The 21848-nt window shown below is 45.7% G+C and overlaps 1 protein-coding gene across 3 annotated transcripts in view; it reads right to left on the bottom strand.

Annotated features, from left to right (window-relative positions):
• PTPRN (protein tyrosine phosphatase receptor type N) overlaps positions 1-20233 on the bottom strand; it is a 40553-nt gene extending 20320 nt beyond the window's left edge. The window contains exons 1-7 of one of the 3 annotated variants that reach the window (XM_053276174.1): positions 19988-20233; positions 5189-5239; positions 3671-3784; positions 2972-3077; positions 2075-2258; positions 478-793; positions 230-337 (exon numbers count right to left, since the gene is read on the bottom strand). In XM_053276174.1, the coding sequence (XP_053132149.1) occupies positions 230-337; positions 478-793; positions 2075-2258; positions 2972-3077; positions 3671-3784; positions 5189-5239; positions 19988-20096 (988 nt within the window). In that variant the 5' untranslated portion in view covers positions 20097-20233. Of the gene's footprint in view, positions 1-229; positions 338-477; positions 794-2074; positions 2259-2971; positions 3078-3670; positions 3785-5188; positions 5240-19602; positions 19643-19987 lie in introns of those variants that run through there. The other 2 variants (XM_053275327.1, XM_053277031.1) reach the window with 2 other exon arrangements.
• Positions 20234-21848: the final 1615 nt, after the last annotated feature.

Below are 21848 nucleotides of genomic sequence, written 5' to 3'. Positions count from 1 at the left end.
AACGTCCTATTGGAATTCAATAGTCCTGCAACGTAACTCCTGAGTAGTACAATTGAGTAACTTAGTCCAGATGTCAGCCAGGATTCCCAGATGTGCTGGGGCCTTCTGAAACCCTGGAGAGCCCATGACAGTCAATGCAGACAGTACTGAGCTAGATGGACCAAGGGCCAAAAGGTGACTTAGTAGAAGGCAGCTTCCTATGTAACCTCTGAAATCTTATCATGATCACCTGTACTTTGGAGGAGCTGGAGCTGGAGCAAGCTCACGAGGGAGCCGAGGTCCTCAGGTCTGATCCCATGACTAGCGAGCACTGCTGTCAGTTTCTGTACAGCTTTATCTGCCAGGCGAGAAGTGGAAATGGTGAAGGTTTTGTTGTCGTGTTCCAGGATCACCAGGGCTTTCACACAGAGATAATTCACATAGGGCTTGCCCCAGCCCCACCTACCCCCACTGCAATATAGGTCAGGAGAGTCTTACCTGATTCTGTTAAGGGTGTCCGGGGCTCCCTTCCATTTTCAAAGCTGTCTCCATAATCTTGAAGGAGGTTGTCTGTCCTGGACTCCTGCTTGTGCTGAGCCCTAGTACTGGATTTACCTGTCTGCTCCTGGGTCAAGTAAAGTGCACCCAGGTCTTGGAAAACCTGACCTCCATCTAGTCCCTGCTGCCCCCTATAGGAAGGGGCAGCGCTGGCATGGAAGAGGGCCCGGGAAGCAGCAGCACGGTCCAGGAGAAGAGGAGGCTCAGGGTTCCGTGCGTTGGGGTGGTCTCGCAAGGGGCCACCTGCATAGCTGAACTGAAACAAATGCACGGAAACAGAAGTCCTTAAGAGCAGGGCAGAGAAGTCACAGGGGACAGCTCACATGTGTTTCTCAGAGTAAATTAACACACCAAGAAGTCCAAGGTTTTATTTCAAATGCATTTAAAATAAAAATTTAAGATCATCATTTGGAAGTGCAATATGCTAACTAAACCTTAATTCAACATGTTAAAATATTTCATTGGAAAAATATGGTGAATTTTGACACTTTATTTGAAAGAGGAGCCAGACAGAGCTCACGTCTTGCATACACAAGGTCCCAGATTCGATCTCTAGCACTTTCAGTTAAAAAGATGGTCTCGGGTAGTAACCAGCCAGAGTAGGCAGTGCTGGGTTAGGCCGTCCAATCAAAGATTTGAGTCCATACAAGAGACAGTTTAACAACAGCCCTTCTGGATCAGACCCAAGGCCTATCTAGTCCAGCATCCTGTTTCACACAGTGGTGTACAAGATGCTAGCGATGCGCACAAAATGGCAGACAACTGGTTCAGCAGTGGCAGGGGGTACCTTTAAGAAGCAGGGAGGGTGCTCTTCCTCCACTCGTGTTTCCCCCACTGGTGCTGTGCTCAAAAGCGCTGGTGTGGGGTGGCAGCGTACCCTCTTGCTGCCCCGGTCAGTGTCAGACCGGAAGTGGCTGGTGCATTCACGCACGTGGCAGCAAGAGGATGTTGTGCGCATGTTTCAGCCCCACACCAACGATTTTGAGCACAGCGCTGGGGGGGGGACATGGTGGGGGGTAAGAGCACCCTCCCTGCTCCTTAAAGATAACCCCCCTGCCACTGCCAAACTGGTCCAGAAAAGGACCTCTGAACAGGTTCGTGCATGGCCCTACTAGATGCCTCTGGGAAACCCACAGGCAAGAGGTAAGGGCATGCCCTCTCTCTTGCTCTAGCTCCCCTGCAATTGGTATTGAAAGGCATCATGCCTCTGAGGATGGAGGTGGTCAATAGCCACAAGACTAGTAGCCATTGATAGACCTGTCCTCCATGAGTTTGTCTAAGCCCTTTTTAAAGCCACCCAGGCTGGTGGTCATTACCACATCCCATGGCAGATAATTCCATAGATTAATTGATATGCTCTTGTAGAAAAGTATTTTAATATGGCTAGTTATCTCCTTTTAAATAAAAAAATGCATGAAAAGGCCATTTTAAAAAAACACACCAATGATTTAAACACAAATGCTTTTGACAGGCAATTTTGTTTATTGGCTAAGCCCGTTTGTGCAATCCTCTGTCTACAGACTTGCTGACGACACACCTGGTGGTGGGGGTGGGAGGACAGGAGTGCTTCCTTGTATGTTAGTTCAGGCTGAGAGGCCAACAGCAGCTCCAGGTATCGCTGCAGGAGCGCAGGAGGGAGAGGGGGCTGGCGAGCCATCTGGAGGGAGGCAGGCTCAGGTGGCAAAGAGGATTTCCTGGGAGTCACGTAGATAGGTGGGAACCTGCAACGAGAACAGTCCAAGGCAGTATATTTGGGTGCCATCTAATAGCTCAGCATCAAGAATCCACATTTTCCACTGCGTGCCAGTAGAAAGTCTGGGTTCTTGATATCAAACGACAACCAAACGACACCACAACCACAACCAGTGCCTCTAATTTACTTTCTGCAAGTAAGTTCTTCCAGGCAAATAAATGCACTTGCCCCAGTGTCCACACTGGTAAGCCTAGGAATAATATCATAGGTATCTTACACCCCCACTGGACTGCCCCTGTTTATTTCGAGTCCTGCCTTCTTCAGTTTTCCTCAGGATCATTTTCAGCTGTGATTTTCTGCCTCACACACAGGCTGCCACAGCTTCCCTCTTCCTTGAATGTGGACAAATCTGACCCTCCTGGCTAAGAGGAGCACAGGCCACACTTCTCAGACTATGTTTCCATTCCTTTTTAAAACTGCCGTTTTGAACAACAGATGGATGGCTTTCAGCTAAAATGCAAAGGATTCCATTTATCGTCCAATAGATATCCCCCAATTCTGGCCTGCAGATATTAGCTAGAAGCTAATGGCAGCTCTTCAGCAGAGCTCATATGCAATGTCATTTCTATTGTAGGTTTTTAACTTTTGTAAACCGGCTTGGAATTGTTTTTAATGAAAGGCAGTATATAAATTTAGGAATGAATGAATGAATGAAAGAAAGAAAAAATAAATAAATCCTACCTGTCCTCAGACACCGACTCCCATGAAAGTGGCAGGTGGAGTCTGGGGATGCGCTCCATCTCCCAGGAGATCACGTACTGTGTGAGATCATCCTGCCATGACAAACCTGCCGTAAAGATGGAGAGCCAGTCAGAGCATTGCCATGAGGCAGCAAAAGCCGAGCACTGAATCCCAGCACTGGAGGGATGTGTCCCATGTAGCAAGGATCTGGTACCAAAAAGGTCCCTAACCAACATTGCCAAGGAAACAAGATGTTCTCAGCCCCCCACCCTCATTCATCTTTTATGCACAATTGCCCCACTTTACTGTCCTCATGACCATTCCTCCCCTCAGAGATGCTGTCAGGGGACAGTCATAGGCGCAAGCGTCCATGCCCATCAGAGGGCTCATGTGACCAACCCCTGAAGCTCCAGTCCTCAAGAGGAGCATTTGCTGCTGCCACCCACTAATCTCACCAGGGCCCAATGGGGAGGCTGATGGAGTTCTGGTGGCCTCCCTCAACTCCACCACTCTAGCTATGGCAGTGACACCGAGGGAGGAGCATCCATCTACTGCCCAGCTTGCTTTCTTGCAAGGCACCATGGATGTGTGTGTGTGGGACCCAGTGTGACAGTGAGGGGCCCAGTGCAGGACTTTGCCTGAGGGCAGTCTGCAACCTGACATTGGCCCTGCCTCCTTCTCAGAATGGCAGACACTCACCTTGTGCCATAAGGTGTTGAAGCACATCCTGAAGACGCTGGAGCACAGGTGCAGTGACCTGGAAGTAGGGCCGGTCTCGCAGTGAGCTTTCCTGGCACTGACCAAACAAGCCATCTGCAAGTACAACATGGTCATAGGATGGACTGCCATCCAACCCATTAAAGGAGACTGGAAAAAGTCTTCCTTCCCCACTCTCTCGGAACCTTCTCCTCACTGTACCATCTAAAGCATTTTATTTTATTTATTTTTAAATAAATAAAATTTTATTTTTAAATCAATCAATCAATCAATCAATCAATCAATCAACAAACAAACAAACAAACAAACAAACAAAACAATCACTCAATCAATTCAGATTCCAGTCTGGCAGACAGTCCCAGCCTCGAGCCCTTTAGCACCATACAGCTCAGCATGGGAAAGCTTCAGGAAGGTGGGAGAAAGAATGCCCTTTTCTCTTCCCCTCCCTCCTGAAACCTTCTTCCTTCTTTGTAATCCCTGAACAACAGTACAAGGCTCCCATTACAGGCTTGCTGGTGTGCTAAACAGGAATACTTATATCTTGTTATTTCTGTGTGTGTCTTTTTTTACAATACTTGGCTAGGGTGGTGTGTGTGTGTGGTTGATAACAGAGGGCTGTTGAATTCCCGATTGATGTATGTCATTATGAGCTGTTTAGGAGACGTTAACTGCAAAGTTACTTTTATCTTTCTTCTTTTTATGTTCCTTTCCTATTTCTGCTATCTTGCTGGAAAAATAATAAAAAGATATTTGTAAAAGGAGCACTTTTCTTAGGGGCCAAGCAAACTTTGCATAAAATATTGCAAGTCCCCAAGAGTATTGTTTGCTGGCATCCAGACTAGCCCTGCACGGGTGCGGTGTGTGCCTAGTTCTGCAATACCACTGTGCTGTCACACAAGTGGGGGGAAAGGTGACTTCCAATGATCTCCCACCATGCATTAAAAAAATGCAACCCCGAGGATAATGTGGAACTCACCATGCTGCCCCCGTGCAGCACTAGTTTCAAAGTCAGCCACTATAATTAACCTGCAAGGTTTATTTCACTATCAAGGATTATTTCAAGGGAATCTGTCAGCCTGGAAGGAGACGAGTCCTGGATTCAAGAGGAGATGCTGCTGTACCATGTCCTCCTCCCTCCAAAGTGCAGGAAGTATACTCTAACAAAATGAGGAGTCAGTTTACACCAGTCCCTGAGCCTAATGGCGCAGTGCGGAAGCAACCTGCCTAGAGACCAGGAGGCTGTTGGTTCAAATCCCCACTGGTGTGTTTCCCAGAATAGAGGAAACTCCTCTGTCAGGCAGCAGAGATATAGGAAGGTCTCACACTGTGTGGGAGAAGGCAATGGTAAACCACTCCTGTATTCGACCAAGAAAACCACATGGCTCTGTGGTCACCAAGAGTCGTCACTGACTGGATGGCACAACCTTTCCTTTCCCTTTAGGAAAAAGCAGGATATGGTTTTCTTCATTAGGGCCTTTTAACCACCCCCAGTTCATTTACCTTGCACACAGACTTCCTGTTGGGAGCAGAGTCTCCTATCAAAAAGACAGCCTGAAGGAAAGGAAAAAGAAACAGGAACAAGTCAGAGTTTCCCAGAGTAAGAGAGAGGCAATACATGGAAGAGTGCTATTCCTTCAGCAGGGGCTAAAATCTGCCTGGCTGTTGAGAAGCAGCGCAGGTCTGAACATATATATATATATATATATATATATATATATATATATATATATATATATATATATAAAATACTTAAATGTTGGAAACTTCAAGCAAATTTTTCTGATTTCACTTATGGTGGGAATGTCCTTATGAATGAACTGATTGGACTCCAGTAGCACTAGTTATATATCAAATGATGGGTATTCGATTCAAGTTTGGCCTGCCAAATTTAACACTGAACTGCTTGAATGGATCAAATCACTACTACAAAAATTATTGGGGCACAAAACTGGAAAGTCACAACAACTCTGATTGCTATGGAATGGTCAGTCAAGGTGCTGCATATTGTAGAAGTGGACAGGTTAAAAGATAAAGCAGGCATAAAAGAAATGGATGTGTGTGTTCCCCAATCAATTGGGGAGAAAAATCAACATCATTCTTCTTCCTCTTCCTCAACCCACAGTTAGTGGAATTCAGACTAACACTCCATCAGCATAAAGTTTTTCCATGAATGGAAGGAACACTGAGCTCATGCAAGGGGCCCTTGAGAGAGTAGGAGTGGGGTCCTGTTACAAACACGATACCACTTTCATTCACAGAATGAGTTTATGTTGCTGGAGCACTAGTCTAGATGCCACCCCACAGTATTTTAAATGGCTGCAAATACATTTCTTCCTGTAATGTGCCAAAAGTAACACACACACACACACACACCCCTATCTTTCATGCCTATTCTGCATCTTTGTCCAGGCTGCACCAGGCCAAGTGCCTAATTCTAGACCTTCACAAATTTTATTTGGATCTAGGAGCCAGCTCCAAAAGCTTGGGAGCCAGACATTGGACACTTGACAACATTACTGAATTTAGTGACAGATACTGTGGAGGGGGAGTAAATGGGCTTCTCTTTATAGGCCTTACAAGTAACATATAGTACTTAGAACAGAAACAGGGCTGCTTGGGATGAATAAGGATTTCATTAAATAACTCTACCTCTGAAAATCGAAGTCTAGGTGCCATGGTTAATTTTCTAGGTACCATGGCTTCCTGGTGCCCGGGAATTGTCAAGCCCTGGCCTAGTTCTACCACCAGTATACAACTGTAAAGTCATCATTTCTTGTCTTCTAACTGGGTATGTATAAAATGAGTATATACAGTGATGAAAGAAGGGGAAATGGTAGATTATCACCTCCTTTTTAAAAAAGGCAAAGAGAAAAAAATATTACCACCAGTCCAGAAACTCTAGATGATCCAGCAACTGGTGCAAAAGTTCTATACAAAGCCTTTAAAAAACCACCTTATTCTCCTCAAATGAACAAGAAATAGTAGGTCAAATGAGGAGAAAAAGGAATGGGGAGAACATCAAAATGGAAGAGATAATTGAGTTCATTAAATCACTGAAAATAGCAAATTGTCAGGCCCTGATCGGTGTCAGTGTGGTATGGGTTTTTTAAAATGTAGGAACCACCACATCTCTCACATTCACCCAATGGTGCTTCAGACTTAAACCACTGTTAATCCAGGATACAAGCACTTGTGGGTAGATTCAGTGAAGACACTTAAAAAAAAAAAAGCTCCTAGTTACACAAGCAGAGATCAGACACAATGAAAAATGGCTTGGCAGGTGATGGATAATAGCAGCAACAATCAAGCAAACCCTAAGTGCACTTACATCCCACTGAAATCAATTGGATTTAAGTGAACAGTTAAATGTTTGACAGGTCGGTCTTAGAAGTTGGTGTGTGGGCACCTGAAGAATTTGAACTGCTGATGCCTGCAAGACCTCCATCTAAACTGCCAGGTGTTTGGTGGCTGGAAGGAAAGAGATCATCTTGGGTTTGCCCACCTACCAGAAGCTTCACTAGCTGCTCTTTCTCTCCCTGCCCTTTAGAAGCAGCCAGCAGAACTCCATGCTAGTCTCAGATGCCATGTGTCATTTTAGGGCGTTTGGAGAAAACATATTTCATCTATTTCCAGCAATGATCCTATAACAGTTAGTAAAAGCACCAATGTTTATCAGGCCATCTGAGATATCTGATAAGCAAAATAATCAAATGAAATTGACATGGCTGGAATATTTGTTATTACTAAAAATATAAACCTAACAAACTACAAAGGAAGTCAATGCACCACAGGGGCTGATGAATAGAAAAGATACCCTAAAGCGCCAAGGGGTTGGAAAAAATGGATGCATGGAACCCCAAAAAGAACAATCTACAATATCTTTAACTGAAGCAGCAAGTGGAGTCAGTGTACACCGAGTCCCGAACACTGGCTCACAACAACCCAGTTCTACCAGCTTCCTTCAGAAATCATCCAAGGGTTGCAAGACCTACAATGTGCCACGGGATGTGGTGAGGGCCACTAGCTTGGATGGCTTTAAAAGGGGCTTAGACACATCCATGGAGGATAGGTCTATCAATGGCTACTAGTCTGGTGGCTATAGTCTGCCTCCAGCCATCGGATGCAAGATGCCTCCAAATACCAGTTGCAAAGAGAGGGCATGCCCTCAGCTTTTGCCTGTGGGCTTCCCAGAGGCATCTAGAGGCACTGTGTGAAACAGGATGCTGGACTAGATAGGTCTTGGGCCTGATCCAGCAGGGCTGTTCTTATGTTCTTAATGTGCACAAACAACTGGAATGTATTAGATTGTGTTTAAAAACAATTGTGTGTATTTATTAAAATATTTGGCTCATCCCTGCATAAAGTCTTTGGCCAGTAGCAATGGTTTCAAACAGATATATGCAAAATAGTAAATACTAGCTTAACCTGTGCAGAGCATCTGTGTGCTAGTACTTGATTGCTCCCCTCACCCCCACCACAGTCCCCTACCTAAGAGATCTCCCCACCCTCACCTGAGCTGTACTCCTGATCCTCCTCTTCCATCCCGTTGCTTCCATCCCCTTCACCCCTCTTGATCACTCCTCCATCTCCTTCATCTCTCTTGGTCTTGGCTGCAGCATTGCTGCCACCTATTGGTCAAGCTGCAGCCTCCTATCCCCAGAGACCTCCTCACCCAAGCCCCGCTCTGCTCCTGCTCCTCCCCACAGGAGCCCTTCCTCGCTGCCACCACTGCCATGGCTACTCGTTCCCCTCAGGCCACTGACAGGCCCGGGCCCATCCCTTGCCTGCCTGTCTCCCTCCGCCAATGGCCTTGGTAGCCCCCAAAAAGCAGCAGTGGATGACTGGACCCTTCCTTGCTGCCAGTGCTGCCATGGCCACACATTTCCCTCAGGTGCTGACAGGCTAGGGCCCATCCCTCACCCTTGTCTCTTTTCCCCTCCCTTCTTTTTATCTTTCTCTCTCCTCCACTTGCTCTTCCCCACTCTTTCCCCCACTCCCTTCACGTTCTCTCTCTCTCCCCCTCCCTGTGTTAACAGTTCTTGTTCATCTAATTCACACAACGGCAGCCTCATTCTCCCGAAGGGGCTCTTTCCTCCCTCACAACCCCTCTCTTCACAGACCCCTGCCCACTATCCTTATTCCTCTCCTCTACAATCAAGAACATCCGCCCAGTAACAGTTGCATTCCAACTGACCTGAAGGCTCCTCTTCCCTATCTGCATATGGAATCCCCACTGCCCAGTCAGGTACTTCTGCTTGTGAATTCTCGTGAGAGCTGCCACGCACAGGATTAGCCATGGGTATGCCTAAGAGAACTAAATATATAGATTGTAAACTGCACCTCAACGGACTCTTGTCAGCTAAAGCTAGATCATTAAAAGACTTTGCATGGGGCAATTCCAGGAACTGTTTCAATACATAATTTTGTTCTCTGGACTTGGCAAATACATACTATTGATGCTCTGTGGGCCTTGGAGATCACAGAGGAGATGGTCACTTTGTTTGGTGGGGAAAGCAATAAAGGCCTTTATGTGGGTTAGCTTCAGGAGCAACTCAGATTCACTGCAACTGAAGATGAAGCAACAGCCAGGTTTAAAAGGGCAGGGAGAGATGGAAGCTTATTATTTATTTACACAGTCAGACAGGTGTTGTTGACTGGTTTGTTTTATCCAGACATCGAGTCCTTCCCAAGGACCTGGGATAGCTGAAATTTATTGTCAATGTTGTTGCTGTTATAGGTATCATTGCAGAATATAGGCTGTTCCCAGTAAAGTTGCTTTTTGTAACTGGCTGATGGTGATTTATTATTATTATTATTATTATTATTTTATTCAGTTTCTATACCACCCTTCCAAAAATGGCTCAGGGCAGTTCACAAAGAGAAACAAACAAATAAGATGGAACCCTGTCTCCAAAGGGCTCACAATCTAAAAAGAAACATAAGATAGACCCCAGCTACAGTCACTGGAAGTACTGTGATGGGGGTGGATAGGGCCAGTTACTCTCCCCCTGCTAAATAAAGAGAATCACCACATTAAAAAGTGCCTCTTTGCCATGTTAGCAGGGCGATTGAAGGGACCATAGCTCTGAAAAGCCTCAACAATGCATTACCAATCCATAGTGGATGGGCTGATGCTACAACTGCATTTAAGACAACATCCCCCCACTACAAATCAGGTCTGAAAAAGATGGAGGAAAACATGAAAAATACTGGAATGCAACAACAGCTGCCAAAAGCCTGAGTTAAAGATTTTCATTCCAGACTAGAGTGAAGGCAACTCAATTTGGCCATAATGCTTTACTGTGAAGTGAAAAGCCAGGGTGTCTGCAAGGAGCTGACCATGGTGCTGAAACATACTCACTGCCATCCTGCAGCAACTGGAGCTAAGAAAGATTTGCAGAAAGGGAGCAAACGCTCACTTCCAATCCCAAAAGAGGCAAGAATGGTTCAGCATAGCAGCACCACAATCTGTAGTGGAGTGCAGCACTGGCTTCTTAGCTGGCCATTCCCTATCACTGATCTCAGCAAAACACAACAAAACAAGGCATGAACCAGGCATACAGGACAAAAATTTGTGTGTAAAGTTTCTCTTCAAAATCTTCTGTGGGAGAAGGAGAACCAGTTGTCAAAATTCTTATATGCAGAGGGAAGCAATGTTTGCTGTATTCATATTCATGCAGCTGTAAGGATTTTCCTACTGTGACTGTTAAGCAGAATTTTGGATGTTTTTTTAATTGGATGCAAAGAGAGTTGCCCAAGATTAAACTAAGGCAGAAATCACATATGCATTTTAAAGTGTTCAATTATCTCCTGGAAAGCTTCCTCCAATTATTTGACTAAGCCTATCTCTGCTCCTAAGAACTGGGTGTGTTTGAATGCCACCATTTAGAGGATCACTGATCTACACTGGAAATGCCTGTGGTGAGGCAACTGGTGTGTGGGTGAGGGATGCACCTAGTCTGCATTTCCTAGTGCTACACATTCTTTGCAGCCTGTTCAATCTGAGGATGTAGATAGAATGTCTACGTGGATGCAGATTGAATTTTCAGATCATTGATTTTATCCATCTGCAGGGCAACCCTTGCTCTTCCTGGCTAATAAAAGTTACATGAGAGGACTGCCCAAGAGAGTGGGGAGGGTAGTTAATATGACACTAACAGAGGATGTGGTGCTATCCTGCCTTAAATTGGCATGTATCTGATTGGGAATGCCTGTGTGTATGAGTGTGTGATGGGTGAGTAAATTTGCACAAAAGCTTTTCATATCCTCTAGCTCCTTCACCTGACACCCTAAAGTCACAAGCCAAATACTGGGGTGGGTGGTTCCTGTTCTTTGTCAACTGGACTTAAAGCAGTTTATTTATTGTTCATTTTTATACTACATTTCATAATGCATCTCAAGGCAGTTTACAAAAGTTAATACACATTAAAATTCCACAAAAGTTACATTTAATTCTGTGAGATACAGAGGGGGGATTATAGCAGCTAGCTAGATCCTTGTGGATCAGCAGCCAAGTGGCTTCCTCTTGCTAGAGCTTTGGCATATTCTACCAACTTTTGAAGCCCAATATATTTAATCAGCTTTGCAACTGAGAGAGCAGCTGGCTCTGTGCAGCTGTGTCACACTTTGAAGTCTGTTTGGTTCCAGCCACATTTTATACAGCAAATGTGTCTGCTACTTGTATACCAGCATTTGCTATGGTAAATGCCATAAAGTGTGAAGGGAGAATGCATTTCTGTAAAACATGTGGGAGATACATGGCAAGGAGCTGTGGCCCAATGTGTCCCTGTGCTTTTGGAGCTATTCGGCTCTTATTCATGTTTTTTGTTGGGAGGTGGTGGCATACAGAGGGCAGACATCTGCTACATAAAATATGAATCAGCCCTTAGGCAGCTTGTTCTGTTCTCACATTTCCTTCCACATCCATCTCTTGGTCACTATTAACAGGCACCATACTTTGTGCCCCTATGGGAGAGGGAAGAAAATACTGTACCTTCCACACATGAGGGAAGGGACACAGCAGCAGGAACTGCCAGGCTCCCCTGTGCTCCATTTGGCATCATGAAAGTATCCCCTCCCTACACACATTCTGCTTCCCTAAAGAAAGTGTGTCTGCGTGTGTGTGTGTGTCCGTTTTAAAATAGGTTTCCACATTTATGCAGCCAACATGAACATTTTATAATACAGGGTTGACATCCTAACAGTGCATTTGTGCAAGGATGTTGAGCTCATGCAAGGCTGTCGCACTAGCTACTTGTGCTGAGTCTGGAACTTGCATTTCAGACAAGTGTTGCACTACTGCAAGCATATTTGCAAGCTGCGACATGCCTCAAGTTTTAAATGGAACTTTTGCACGAGAGTGCAATTTGGAAAATCCCTGTGCCTTCACACAGCTACAGGATATTTTCGCAAAGTGACCATTAGTCAGGGTGGCAGTCAGCAATAATGAGTAGTAATGCATCAGCATTAAAAGATCAGAAAGAAGAGATAAACATCGCTAGCTTCCATGTACCAAGAACAGCTGAGGGGATCTCAGGGAAGGGCTACTGGATTTTTAAAAAATTGATCCCTGTTTTAGAAATTGCCAGGGAAGCTGGCACCTGAAAGTCAGACAACAGGGAGATCGGGGGGGGGGGGGAGAGGGGGCGGCTATCACTGAGAAGGCTAGCTCCACCTGCTGACACAGTCTTTCCCTTCCTGAAACTGTGTGGTCCCAGAGGAACATCCCCCTCTCACACACACACTCTAAGAAGAGGTGAACCTATTGCCATTCAACAACAACAAATATTTATACATCACTTTTCAACAAAAGTTTCCAAAGAGGTTTACATAGAGAAATAAAAAATAAGATGGCTCCTTGTCCCCAAAGGGCTCACAATCTAAAAAGAAACACAAGATAGACACCAGCAACAGTCGCTGGAGGTACTGTGCTGGGGGTGGATAGGGCCAGTTACTCTCCCCCTGCTAAATAAAGAGAATCACCACATTAAAAAGGTGCCTCTTTGTCCAGTTAGGAGGGGTCATATTGAGAGTCATATCAGAGTGGTTCTGGAAATGACAAGCATATGGACTTTATTATTTCTAGACATTTCTACCCCATGCTTCTATCAAAAGCTAATTAGAGTGGTTATGAATCATACAGAGAAGTCTCTGGATCCATGGCACATTGCTTAATATTTCAATATTTCAAGGCATACAGACTAAAGCTATGATTATAATAGTCCTGTTCCCATAGACGGGGATGAGGGGAGTATCTAATCTGTCCAGATGGAATTAGATGGACACATGAACAAGCAACAGTTTAGCTTTGGCAAAGAAAGGATACAGGACCAAGTAAGCATAGGATTCTTCCCTAGCTCATGACAGCAGACAGTTAAAGGGTGGATTTGAAATTCACAGGAAGAAACATACCCAAGTGTAGATATGTAAGCTTTGAGGTATCAGATGTTTGCCGCTCTTCAGCTATAATAACCTGGAGTAGAGGAATGCACACCAGAGACTAGACTGAAGAAAGCCAGTGTACAGAAATAGTAGGGCTATTCTCCTGTCAATTGCATCCTCATTGAACATTGCAGCTGCCTATAGTTGGTGAGTCAGAGTAGGACAGAACAACACACTCGCATTGCACGACCACTGACGTCTTTGCCAGAGTGAGTCAGAGGCCTCTAGAGGGTTGGAAGCCTGCAGCCATGCAGAGCAAGGAAGACTTGGGCTATGTCAGGGCATCTGTCCATGGCAAGTTCTAGCCACACAGCCAGCAGATTATTAGACAGTCCAAGATGCAGCTTCCAAACTGGGATTACTCATAGGCGATAGCCACATCTTGCAATTCAAGCAAAACCCATCAACAGATGCTGGTTGGGGATATGTCCCACTCCCTATATGAGAGGGAATTAATAGCAGCTCCTTATAATCCCTCTGCATCATCCAAAGAGGATACAACTACTAGTGAGCATGGTTCCCCACAAATTATAGAGGGAAGGAGTACAGACTCTGCTGGACAGGACAGAGGCCCTACTTGAGGTGGCGGTGGGGAGTGGGGACTACCTGTATGCTTACTTTGTGAATCCTCTACTACAAGGTGGGCAGGAGATAGAAGGGTTCAGTTCCTTTTGGATGTTGCCCTTCTGTCTCCCTTCCAAGTTTCCCAATGTATTTCCAGTAGGACATTATTTGTATCAGCCAATAGGCATGCACTCCGATAACAGGGCTTTCAAAAAGGGGTGTGTCCAGAAATGCAGTGACAGAATTTACAAAACCCAGCACAGAAGCAGTCTTCCAACTTCCAAAAAAGTCTTCCAAGTCTGTGTTTCAGGCTTTTCAAGGTACTTCTTATTCATTCACTACTTTAGCGGTGTAATCTATTTGCTGTTTCCTATTGGGATCCTCAGTATCTAGGAACAAAATCCAAGCAAATGAGGGGAGAGCAAAGATAACCCTCTTAGTACCTCCAATAGCCACAGGAAATAACCACCCTGACCACACATAGGGCTATAGTCAAGCCTCTCACTGAGCAGTATACTTTATATCCCGCTCTTCCTTCAGGGAGCCCAGAGTGGTGTACTACATACTTAAGTTTCTCCTCACAACAACCCTGTGAAGTAGGCTAGGCTGAGAGAGAAGTGACTGGCCCAGAGTCACCCAGCAAGTATCATGGGTGAATGGGGATTTGAATCCAGGTCTCCCTGGTCCTAGTCTAGCACTCTAACCACTACACCACACTGGCTCTCATGGATCCTACATGCATTTGGGAGACAAAATGCAGCACATTTTCAACAAATGGCTGCTTCGGTGCCATTTCTTTAATAATATGGCTTGCAGGGTTCAGGAGCAGAGTCTTTTTGGTAGCAGCATCACATCTGTGGAACTTTCTATTTGAGCAGATCTGTCAGCTCCCCACACCTACTGTTTGACTTTTAGATAGGCCCTGAAAACTTATTTTTTAAAGTTGACTTTTCATTAATAACGTTTTTTAAAAAAAAAATCTGGTTTTATGCAGCCACTTTTGTTCGCCCTTTGTTTTAAAAAGCCTGGATTTCATGTTTTACGTTCTGTCTTAATGTAAACCACTTGGAGAAAATGTGTTTTTAGAAAAGCAGTCTTGAATTTAACATATAAATAAAGGCTGCATTCTCCCAATTTGGAAAATATTTCCCCTCCATTCTTGCCCACAATATGTATGAAATCTTATTACATTCTGCGTGATCATTCTCCCACAGTTGTGAAATCAGTGAAGAAGCAAAGCCTCAGATGTGCACTAGTGAAGACTGATGTGGGGCAGGCACAGTCATTTAAGTGCCTCCAGTCTTCCACAAGACTGTTTGCAGCCTTCAGCAAAGTCAGAGGCCATAATATTTATGTATTGCAAGGCCTCAAGATTCCCGAGCCATGAACTGCTGCCTAATTTGTGTACTATATAGCCTGAGCTATATCAGGGCTTGCAGGCCAGAACAGCAAGAGGCAGCCTACGCAAGATCTTTAGTGGACTTCCCATTATCGGACAGCCAGATTCATACATGATTCAGACAGCTTCAGACACATACGAGTGGAAGGTCCTCACATGTAAGAGGCCAGCTTTCCTGCTAGACAATTGTGTCAACAAAGAGACAGAACAATGAAGTGTCAGCAGCCCAAGAACCTACACTAAAAAATGGAGTTCATAAACTTGGTGTATCCATAACATGCATATCTGGCTTACAGAGTTATTACTGGAATGTTTTTCATTAAATGCTATGTTCAGTAGTACCCCTCTCTCTCTCTCTCTCTCTCTCTCTCTCTCTCTCTCTCTCTCTCTCTCTCTCTCTCTCTTTCCCCCCCCCCCGCCTCCATCCCACATGTAAACAACACAGTAGATGATGCACTGGTAAAAGGATTTGGCTTCTAGTCAAAATGTAGAAGGCTGTGAGAAATCCAATATTTACAAATGCTTGCTTGATCAAGCTGCAAATGCCTCCCCCTGAGCCCCAGAACCAGGGAAGAACACTTGGTGTTCACTTCCTAGAAAATAGTAAATGGGCAATTCAAGAAAAGCAATTCAAGATCCCAAGGGATTATCAAAGAATCAGAAAAGGAGTTTTATAAAGTGAATGGAAGAGGAATATAGCCATGGTCCCGACCCTCCTGTCTTGGAAATGCTTCTGCCTGCAGTGGCCTATCATACAAATATCCCATTCCCAAGCTAGGATTATTCATGAAGATAGATTTAAAAAAAAAAAAGCCATAGGGAGATGCCTTTTACAGCACTATTACAAAAATAATATTTCCTATCTATCTCTTCTTCTCCCCCTGCTGCTACATTACATCATATCAACCCATGATCAGACTAACTTTTGATTTCCCACTCAGATGTTTTACTCTGTTTTTAAAAGGATTTTTTAAGCTCACAGCTGATGGAACATTCAGGCTGGGAGAGGTAGTAGTGGGGGAATTGGCTCAGCATTCCACTCTTCTGGAGGCTTTAATAGAAAGCATCAATCATGCAGGTATTTGTCAAGTCTGTGGTTAAGCACCATGCTGTTCCCCTAAGCAGCTGGGGAACAGCATGATTTTGGCCTTTATCACTGTATACAGTGTAGACATATAAATTTCTCAAATACTACTAGATTTGTGGTGGTGTTTTTTGTTTTTTTAAAGTAAATCCAGCATGTTTCTAGTCCCTGTGGTTGTAACAACAAAAAAAAAAAGGTAGCAAATAGCATAGTCAGGGAGATACTGTATTTTGCCCTTTGGTCCTAATCTTGTGCAGTCTTTTCTCAGCTCCTCAACACACCATGAACTCTTCTTCCTCTCAACTGCAGCACTATTTTGCAATTGGGATGACAGACTACTTCATCAAGTCTGGGTAGCAGTGCCTCAAACCATCACCACTTATGGCAATACTAAATGGAGTCTGAGTCGCATACGTCTGAAACTGTTGTTTCACTGGATGAATACAGACAATCATTTACCAATCATTTACCAAGGGAAAACTTATCATGGTGGGCATGTAGCCGCTTGGTAAGCTTGCAATTTATGTCATCCTGCTAAGTGACAAGGATAATCTTACCCCACTGCCCTGCTTAATTTCATGGAATCAAGTGAAGGAGCGTGGCAAGATTCTCACTACTTGGGAGAACAATACAGATGACCAGTTTTTTAAGTGCTTACATGCACTGCACATTACCACTTGGTAAATGGCTGCCTGTATTCACCTATTATTTTATTTCAATCCAAGGCATTTTGGGATGGGATGGCAGCTCAGTGGTAGAGCAGCTGCTTTGCATGTAGAAGGTCCAAGGCCCACTCCTGGGCAGCATCTCCAGGTAGGGCTGGAAGAGACTCCTGCCTGAAACCTCGGAGAGCCTCTGCCAGCCAGTGTAGACAGTACTGAGCCAGATGGATCAATGGTCGGACTCTGTATAAGATCGTTTCCTAGGTTCTACTGGAACAATTTATTCTACATATAGCAATCTTAACCTCTGGAGCCTGTCAATGAGTAAAGAAAAACAAGTCAAGGCAGGACTGCTGCTCTAAGAGCTGCAGAGAGGGTTTTGTCCACTATAGGAGAGTGTGCATACATTAAATTTTTTGAAAAGTACAAAATGGTCACCCATCTTACTCCATATGAAAGTTGACATAGGCTTCTCAGCAGAGAGAGGGAAAGATAAGATCTGCCATATTCACTCCAACACATCTCAGTTTAGGCTGCCCAAATTTTCACATTCAGTGAAACCAATCTAGACCTTCTACACACACACCAGAAGGCAGAGAGAACAGGACTTCACCTCTTCCTTTTCAACTAAGCTCAACATTTCTGTCTTCAAATCTTCTACATAAACTCTAGGCAGTAACTTTCAACCATTTGCCCCCCTCAAAAGTCTCTTGCTTCCTACACCGCCCCATCCTAATCCATGCTAACTGCCCTGATGTCATCTCAGGCTGCTTTACCAGCATCTTGCCAAAGATCTATACCCCCAAGAGCAACTCACCCCCAAGAGCAACTTGTGGGGATGGGGGGGGGGGAGGAAGGCACAGGTAGATTCTGAAAAACAGGAACCCAGCTGAGCAAAGCATTGTCACCACACACTCCCCCAGTCATGCCTGGGGCTAGTGAGCATATTCTGTGCTTCTGCCCTCTGGAGTTGTGGAAAGGAAGTGAAAGAACTGAATAGAAGCCTTCTCATGAGGCCTATCAAGTCTCCCCTTAATGAACAGCCTCAGCTCCCTTTAGTCTTTATAGCCTGGCCTCCCTGTTCTTTGCACACCAGCCAGTCAGGACTAAAACCATCCAGGCCACCACAATAAAACTATCATGCCCCCCCTCCTATTTCTATAGGGGCTGGCTGCCCAAGCAAAGCATTCAGACTTCTCTGGAGAGCAGTGTTCCACCCTCCTAGCTTCCATGCTGCAATGAGAGGAAAGTCTCCATATTTTAACATCCCCCTGCCCTGAAACAGTCTCTAATGTAACCTCTCTACCCAACAGGCCTTGAAAGTGCTCAACAAAAAACTTAAGCAGCAGCACCTACAACATTATGGGGAAGAGCTTCAGGTAAGCATGCCAAGTCAGCATGCATCAGTGAGGTAAAGAGCAAGAGATAATACTGGGGCTTCCCTCCTTAAGTGTGGAATGTGGCATTAGCAGCTCCCTGCTATCAGTCTCTCCCCAGAACTGACAACAAGCAGGGACCTCCTTGTGGCTGGCCAAACTAAGAGAGAGAGATAGAGAGAGCACGCGCGCGCCCTAAGAAGACAGGGTTGCTCAGGAGACCATACCCAAGAAATCCCCAAAGCCTCCTCATATATATTCACCACATGTCTGTGCAGAGGTTTTAGAAGAGGTTGCAATACATATAATATCTACAATCACATAGCCAAACTTCTGGTTCCAGCTTAGTGCTGAAGAGCACAGCAAATTGTCATGCAGATTTGCCTGAACCTGGGATCCAAGAAAGGACTTTGACTTACCTACACCATTTCACCAGGTTTTCAACCAGGCTGCAGCAGCATCATAACACTGACCTATTCATTCATTTTGCAAAATCACCAGTGAGAAAACAGAAATCAATAAACAGACACAGAGAGGGCACCAATCCACACACCCTCAGCACGTTATAGATATATCATTGTGATACAGGGGGCGAAAGACAGCAGCATTGCTAATTCCTAGGGGGGAAAACTCTCTCGGCATGGAAGAATAAGGAAGCATTCATGAACGGGGGCAACTCTGGGTCAGGCTGGAAGTGTGGAGAGGGATGAAGAGCAGGGCCCAGAGAGAATGACGTCAGTGGCTGAACTGAGGAGGAAACACGGGATTGGGGGCGGGAAGAGATCTGCTCTAGAGTCTAACCGAGAAGGAGACAGCCAAGCCCGACAAGGCTGTGACGTGCACATGACAGGCTGCCACGTAAAATGGTGACAAGATCAGTTTGGCGAGGGATGGAGCCGCACTAAGGAAAGAGGGAGAGGCAAACCAACCTCACAAGGGAGAACTGAAGCGCCGGGGGAGAGGGGTGGGGGGAGGTTGGACACATTCATACATATTCAGCAATACAAGGAGAAGGGAACGGGAGGAAGGACGCACCTCTTAGAGGTTCAGCAAAAAACGAAAACCCCCGAAACTCAAATATGCCGTTACTCCGGAGCCTTGAGGAGCAAACACAGGATAGAAAAGGGAGAGACTGTACAGGGCATGGATGGGAAAGGAAGAGACTGTACAGGGCATGTTCTGTGCCATGCTTTCTGAAGAACTGATGCAGGACCTGATAATGAATAAACGCATTTACCAACCCAACCCCCACAAAACACACACAAAAACAACAACCCCAAAGAGCCCTGCTTGCCCTCCTGCTCAAACAGCCCGCGGAAAAGGTGAAGATGTATTTGCTCCCCGCCTCCTCCACAGCGGGCCCTTTTTCTGTCCTTCCTCCTTCTCACCGTATTTAGGACCCAAAACAGACATCCGCTCATGAGAACAGATACTTTCCCAACCTTCTAAGGAGAAAGGCACAAACACACACCGCAGCTTTATTTTCCAGGAGGAGGAGGATCAGGACCGTGGGAGATCCAGCGAGCACGAATACGGGGGGGGGGGAGCTGCATCCTGCCATATGGAAGCGAGAGAGCTCAGCTGTCTCCGGTCTCTGCCAGAAGAGCGGTGGAGAGAGGGACCAGCGACCGGACAAATGCACCTACTCCAGGCCCCACCGCTCACCCCGCCCACTCCAGCTTCGAACACCCCAAGCAAGCCTCCCTCTTCCAGCATCGACTCAGTAATACCCTCCCTCGGTTCTGACTGCCTGCCTGACTCCCCAGGTCTCACCGTGCAGCACTTGCAGCGGGCGATCCCCAGCAGCCCCAGACCAAAGGAACGGCAGCAGGAGGATGAGAGAACAGCCAAGCGCCCGGAAAAGCCTCCACCACCGCCCCATGCCGGCTGATGCCACCGCTCACAACCCGGGCAGCCGCCGCCTCCACGGCCGCTGCACCATCCCTAACCCAGCAATCAGCGCCCCCTCCAGACCAACACTAGGACACACGCCCACACCGCCCCCCCCGCAACCTGTCTCAATAAACATGCAAAACACACTTGAGCTTGAGCATCCTATCACGAGGCCAAGAAAAAGACACGCCTCTGCACGAAAAGCCAACCACAACCACTCATGGCCCAACCCTGCTTTTAAAAGTCACGCCTCCGTCGACTATCATCATCACACTACAGGCCACCTCCCTCCCATTTCGAATTATACCGACCGCATTCTCAAGCCGTGCTGGCGCACCGCCTCGCTGCTGATGCTTTAGTGATTACACCAATCACTACGTAGCGAGGTTGTGGAATCACACCTCCCGCAGGCATACAGCAGCCACAGCTTACGTTTTGGCTACATTCCACTGAAACCTCCACCGCATCTTCCCAAAGAACACCATTACCAAAAATAGCCCTATGACATGATTGCTACATTGAAAATTCACATCCCTTCTAGATTGTACAATTTCCACATAACCCAGCAACACTCACCCTCTCTAAATCTTTATTTTAGACGCGTTACGACCCAGCACTGCTGTTGTGAGTAGTAATGGTCTTTAATGCCTATGCCTTTAACCATCACAAACTTGCACCATTTGCATTCCATAGTCCCCACAGTTCACAGGATTCTCTTCCTTCCCTTATACTCACACACCTGAAAATTTAGCATCTGATGAAGTTGCTCTAGTCCAGGGGCGTAGCAAGGTTGGAGGTGGCCCAGAGACAAGATTTTAAAATGGGCCCCTCGCTGATATACACACACAAACACACTTGACAATATATAGTGCACTCACACTCACATCCCCATTATGAATACGGTGAATATCTAGTTCACATGGAATCTAGTTTTTTTACTCTCTGCTACTGCCGATCTCCAAGAGACTCAACATAATTCACAGGGGGTGCAACATGGGCGGGTGGGGAGTCATGTGATGTGCCTCTGGGGGGCCCCTCAAGGCAGTGGGGCCCCAAGACAACTGCCTCCCCTTGCTGAATGGTAGTTACGCCCCTGTTCTAGTCTATGAAAAGCTTTGCAGCAAAACATTTGCTACAATTAAATGTGCAAGGTACCACAAGACTGTTTTTGCTGCAAACAGCTATGCCTCTGGAAGCTGGATCTCTTGTGGTTTACCTCTACAGATGAGGATTGAAAATAAGTCTGCACGGACTGTCCTATTGTAACACTTAAAAGAGATCTTGGTGCATTGCTATCCCATCCCTCCTACCTGTACTTTTCAGATCCATACATGGATTATGCAGAATCAACCTTCTTTCTGTTAAGTGTGTAGTACACTATAGGGCAGTAGCCATCCTTGATCTTTGAAAACATCACATCAGGCTGCATGCCCCATTCTCATTTGCTCCCTTTTTACAGAGTGCAAATAATTTGTTAGCACTGCTTTAAATAGAAAGTCAGGTATGTCCTTGAAGAAATGGTGTACTCATAACCAGCCTCAAAGCCAGCAGGCTGTGAAACAGCAAACATATTTTGGTAAAATAATCAGTAAATCAATAGCAGGCTTCTCTACTCTTTCATAGCAAGCTTCCTCTTCTCTGGCAGCCATTGCTCTAGCGCCCTGGGTTCACCACCCCCAGCTCAGTACCTCCAGTGACTGTTGCTGGTGTGTATCTTGTGTTTTTTAGAATGTGAGCCCTT

This window comes from Hemicordylus capensis, chromosome 1, assembly GCF_027244095.1.
Source record: "Hemicordylus capensis ecotype Gifberg chromosome 1, rHemCap1.1.pri, whole genome shotgun sequence".
In the NCBI taxonomy this organism is placed as follows: Eukaryota; Metazoa; Chordata; class Lepidosauria; order Squamata; family Cordylidae; genus Hemicordylus; species Hemicordylus capensis.
This window is presented reverse-complemented; position numbering and strand designations above follow the sequence as displayed.